At 36.1% G+C, this 5,056-nt stretch overlaps 1 protein-coding gene across 1 annotated transcript; it reads left to right on the forward strand.

Annotated features, from left to right (window-relative positions):
- Positions 1–245: 245 nt before the first annotated feature.
- Positions 246–2,316, forward strand: LOC134271898 (uncharacterized). Its single transcript, XM_062754124.1, has 2 exons — positions 246–863; positions 1,223–2,316. Exon 2 carries the CDS (start codon positions 1,320–1,322, stop codon positions 2,031–2,033), a length of 714 nt encoding a protein of 237 aa, XP_062610108.1. The 5' UTR covers positions 246–863; positions 1,223–1,319; the 3' UTR covers positions 2,034–2,316.
- The last annotated feature ends 2,740 nt before the right edge of the window (positions 2,317–5,056 follow it).

Here is a 5,056-nt window from a genome sequence, read left to right on the forward strand (position 1 = left end):
TTTTGTATGTTTTTTAGAGCTAGAGTTATCTTTCATTATCCATTAGTTATCTGTCATAATTGCAAGAGTTATCTTTTTTATTTGTAATTTTGTTATCATAAACTCAAGACCACTAGTGCCAGTTTCAACGGACCCAGAGTATCCATTCATACTTACGCCATGCACTCTTCTGACCCAGAAGACGGACAAAGGCGGAGAACCACTTTGATGAGAAAGAGGCATTCAAGGCACAGTGGAACAGAGTTCAGCTACTTGCAGACCTATTCTGGAAACGTTGGCACAAAGAATTCTTAGTTACGCTACAAAGTCGAAGGAAGTGGGCACACAATCAGAGGAATTTATCCGTTGGTGATGTTGTGTTACTGAAGGATAGGTCAGTGCATCGTTGTGACTGGAAGATGGCAATGGTGGAACAAGTGTATCCGAGTGAATCTGACGACAAAGTCCGTAAAGTAAGACTTCGTGTAAATAGAGACGGTACCAACGTGTATTATACTCGCCCAGTCACGGAGACTGTCCTTCTGATTGCGATGTAACAATGTTCCAGATTCTTAAAGACTGCAATTTGATATTTGAACATTTTTTACATTTTTTACGTTACTAGGTTCATAGTGATATCATTCGATATCAGACGGGGAGTGTAATGTTTATCAACATTTAATTTTGTATGTTTTTTTAGAGCTAGAGTTATCTTTCTTTATCCATTTGTTATCTGTCATAATTGCAAGAGTTATCTTTTTTATTTGTAATTTTGGAGTTATTTTTCCTAAAATCCTCACTTCCTGTGTTCATTTCCTGTGTGACCCACACATAGAGACCATGCTATATTTTCTTCATTTTTTTGACTTGAGCTGCCACACACTGTAAGTAAACCTGTACTATTTTTGTTTATTACGTGTATACTTATTATATCTGCAGTCTTTTTGTATGAAATGTGTGTAATTTGTTTATTATGAAAATCTATTGTTAAATCTGGAAAGTATGGAATCCCGTTATTGTCATTATCTTTAAATATAAACTGCGAGTACGTTATTAACATTTTTCTATGGAAACCCATTTGTGTCAAAACTTTACATTTTGGTTTAATAGCGAATCTTTTTTCTATTAGTCTTTGGATATTGTTTATTTACAACTTACACAGTTAATGCTACATCTGTAGTTATATAGTGACATTATTTATCATGTAATTGATGAGTAATTCTTTGCTTTTGTTTTGTTTCAGTTCTTTACCGTTATCACAATAAAATCGATGCACTGATTGTTGTGTGTGGTTAACTATCTGCAATATACAGGCAGAATAGTAAAGAAAGTGTACAGCGATGTCAGAGATGGAAGGAAGAGTACGCACGTTAACTCCAGGAGGCCACGAGTTGTACCAAGCCAACTTGCAGTCCTACTTGAGCACCCTCAAGAAAGCCTGGAGAGTTTTTGAAGCAATCTTGACAGGATTTGATGACTCTCGCTCAGATATCAAGTATCTACGGGAAATTGAAGAGAAATTCGAGAAAGCCAAATCTGAATACATGGAAAGTTATGAGACCCTCATTTCCTTTCTCAGACGCTCTCGTACAGATGAAGGTGATTCAGAGATGGACAACCAGATAATTCGACACAAGAAATGTGTTAGTGTAATTAATAACTTTGATCATCAGATTCAAGACTTGCTTATAGATGCTGCTGAAATATTTTCCGAGAAATCTGAAACAAGATCTGAACTCTCTATCTCAAACAGCAGTCGTCGTTCCTCGGCATCTGAGAAAAAACAACAGGGTACTATGACACAGTTAAAGAAACTCCAGTATGCTGAAAAGGAAACAGAGCTCCAGAAGCAGAAAGCCTTACTTGAAGCCAAAATAAGACTCTTAGAGTGTCAGAAGAATGTAGATTCATTGAAAGCGGAAATAGATGGCCTTGAGGATCAAGGATCTCAAATATATGTACCTTCATTACCGGAACGACATCCTTTAGACAGTAATGATTCGTTACGTGCAACTAAACGAGAATACACAGCAAACTATGTTAGTGAACATTAAAAGTTTAGTGAAGCAAAGAGTGATTATGTGTTCTTTGAACAACTGAATAAAAAGGATCACATGGACAAAGAGGATACCAAAGATGCTAGAGACACTTTATCACAAACCAATGTGAAGACACCAGTTAAACCTGCCATTCGTAATGTCAATAACGTCCCCCTGAATCCAACAGCTCAGGAATTCTATCCGTACTCACATGTTGGAGTGACTGCCAACTTGACACAATTTTTTCTGAAAAAAGATCTTCTGATGTCGCGGTTCAGTCCATTCAACGATAAGCCGGATTCTTTGCGTAGGAAAATTGCATTGGCAGAAATAAATTGTGAAAAATATTCAACATTAAATTTTCTAAAGCCTTTGCAAGGCAGAAGTATTAAAAGTGCGTTGAATTACGATACCGTGTTGTTTCACCGACGGGCTACGGAAAAACTTTGATTTACGAGGTGCTGCCCAAAATATTTGATACAAAGATTGTAATTGTTTCACCACTGAAATTCCATCATAGAGGAACAATCCGCAAAATAAGGAGACAGGGTTGTAACAATAGATGGAATATTAATAGTGCAAAAAAAAACGACGGCATCCTAACATCCATGCAGTCATGTCTTAAACTTATTAGAACACGGTCACTAATATTTCCACATACAATACAAGTATTCCTTTTTCTCAAATTTTTGTTTCACAGGAGTGTTAAACATTTCATTCTAGGCCTACCATGTACAAGTCATTTCACTTCGCTGAATTTATTCTAAATTTTCAGGCGTAATGTAACAGATCAGCAAACCCCTATCACATACGTGGATAAAGAGAACTGCAACAACTCTGCAAACTACTTTTGTTTATTAGAATTGACATATTTAATTACCGCAGGAAACATAAATCGGTTTAAAGCTCACCCACTGAGTCAGCAGATCGCTTTATTGTGTGATTATTTCCCATGCTGTATCGTAGAGCAGCGGCGATAGATGGCGCGTCACTCAAGCCAGGAATCCCTGGCTTTAATGGCGGTGATCACCTGTCTTTTCCTGCGTACGGTAAAGACAGGCAATACCAGTCTAAGGCCTCATATAATTCGATCCCAAGCCCACTTTACCATTTTGAAACCGGTTACACAGGTTTATTTCAAGACCACGAGCCAATATTTGAACGAGCTCACTTTTGTGAGAAAAGAAGCTAGTTATTAAGTCGTACTTTAAATATTCTGAGAAAATCGTGAGAAATTTAACCAAGATAAGAAATATATTACTTAGATTGCTTGCTCAGATAAGACCATCCTGTGAGGAAAGCGTCTGTAAAAGGGGTTTGCAATGAATGTCAACTCCATGTCTACTCTTTTCTACTGTTTGTAAATTCCCACGTAACATTTTTCTTTTGTTCCTTACCCAGTTTGAGGCTGACTAGACTTCAGGAAAAAATGGACCTTTTGACCAGAGACCACGGAAGCCCATTAGTGTCAACTTGTATATATAAAGGAAAAGCAATATAAATAAAAAAAACCCTAGATATATAAAGGAAATGCGATAGAAATAAACAAATCCTGGATATATAAAGGAAATGACTGCATGGATTATCACATACTCTGATTTATTATTCTCTCAGGTTTAATATCCTTCAGATGTAGTTGATCTATATCATTCCATTTCGATTCAAATTTCCCAATGATAGTTGTTGTTGTACTTGAGTCAGTTGCTCAAGTATCTTTCTCAATGCTGTCATCGTACAAGATCTGGGTGCATCATTTTTTCTTAGCTGTTCACTTTATTTTTGTTTTGTTTTTTTTTTTAATATACGCATTTAAGAGTGTATAAAAAGCAATTACAATGATGCATTCTCTATGAACTGATTAATTCAGAACCAAAAAAATGTACATGTACGTAAAATGAACTTAAAATGAAGTTTTAGATTGCAATATTTCAGCCATATATCGGCAATTAAAAGTAAATCATGTGACCAGTTTTTAAAGTTTTGGGTTTCTCTGACGGCCCCCAATGAGCCTACTCTTTTTCGAAAATGAGGGAAACGATCTTTTGCGTGCCAAGGGGGTTGTAATCCTTGACACGGGGCACCATTTAACGTCCCATCCGACGGACCTCAAAATTAAAAATGTAAAGCTGTTCAATTAAAATACTTAAGAATGAATTTCATTAAAATACATTAATTTAGATTTTACAGTAAAAATCAGTTTCTTGCAAATACTTCAATATTGTAAACGGATTAATATTTTGAAAAAGGAAGATTCATTTTAATTGCATTGCTTCCTGTGGGAATGAATATAACTTCTCTGGATGTAAACCTGAGAAAAATGTTTCATTGCAGACACAGCATCTTTATTGCCCTCCCTTGCCTCTTTTTGTGCATTTGCTATAAGTTCACTTACTTCGGCCTCTGCTTTGCTAATATATGATAATAGATAGGCCACACATGAGTAAGGGTCCATAACGTATTAAATGTCCATGTATGCATTCCATGCTCGTAGTAAGGTTTGATTATTATTGTTCACCCAGCCAACATATTTCTTTTGTAATGTATTGTGATTTTCCTTGTAATTGCAGTCAAGCTTTCTTTAAGTTTGGAATAGGTGATATTACAAGCATGCAGAATGTCTTCAAATGTTGCGTCAGTTTCCGTCGAATTGATCCGTCGGAATTGATTTTATTCAATACATCTTTAACAATTTGTTTCGGAGATTTCTCGGTTTGCTTGGATAGCTGCTTAACTTCCTGAAGTGTTGGTCTGTTTGTGTTTGTAGATTGATTCATTTCCACCTCCTTCTTTTGACTGTCATCTTCTGTGACTTTTATAAGAAAAGTGTCATGTACTGGAGGCCTTGGGAAATTGAATCGACATGTTGTTGAGTTTTTCTTGCAGGACGTAGTGTGTGATTTACTATGAACCTGTACAGCATTTATATAATATCATGTAGTTTGGAATCTATTACCTCATTTGGCATGGAACATGATATATATTTATCAACAAAACTACAAATTTCTTCCTCCGTGTTTTCGTTTAACTTGGTCGCATTT

The sequence above is a fragment of the Saccostrea cucullata genome, unplaced genomic scaffold, assembly GCF_032062105.1.
Source record: "Saccostrea cucullata isolate Sc308-1 unplaced genomic scaffold, CSIRO_AGI_Scuc_v1 ctg2013, whole genome shotgun sequence".
Lineage (NCBI taxonomy): Eukaryota > Metazoa > Mollusca > Bivalvia > Ostreida > Ostreidae > Saccostrea > Saccostrea cuccullata.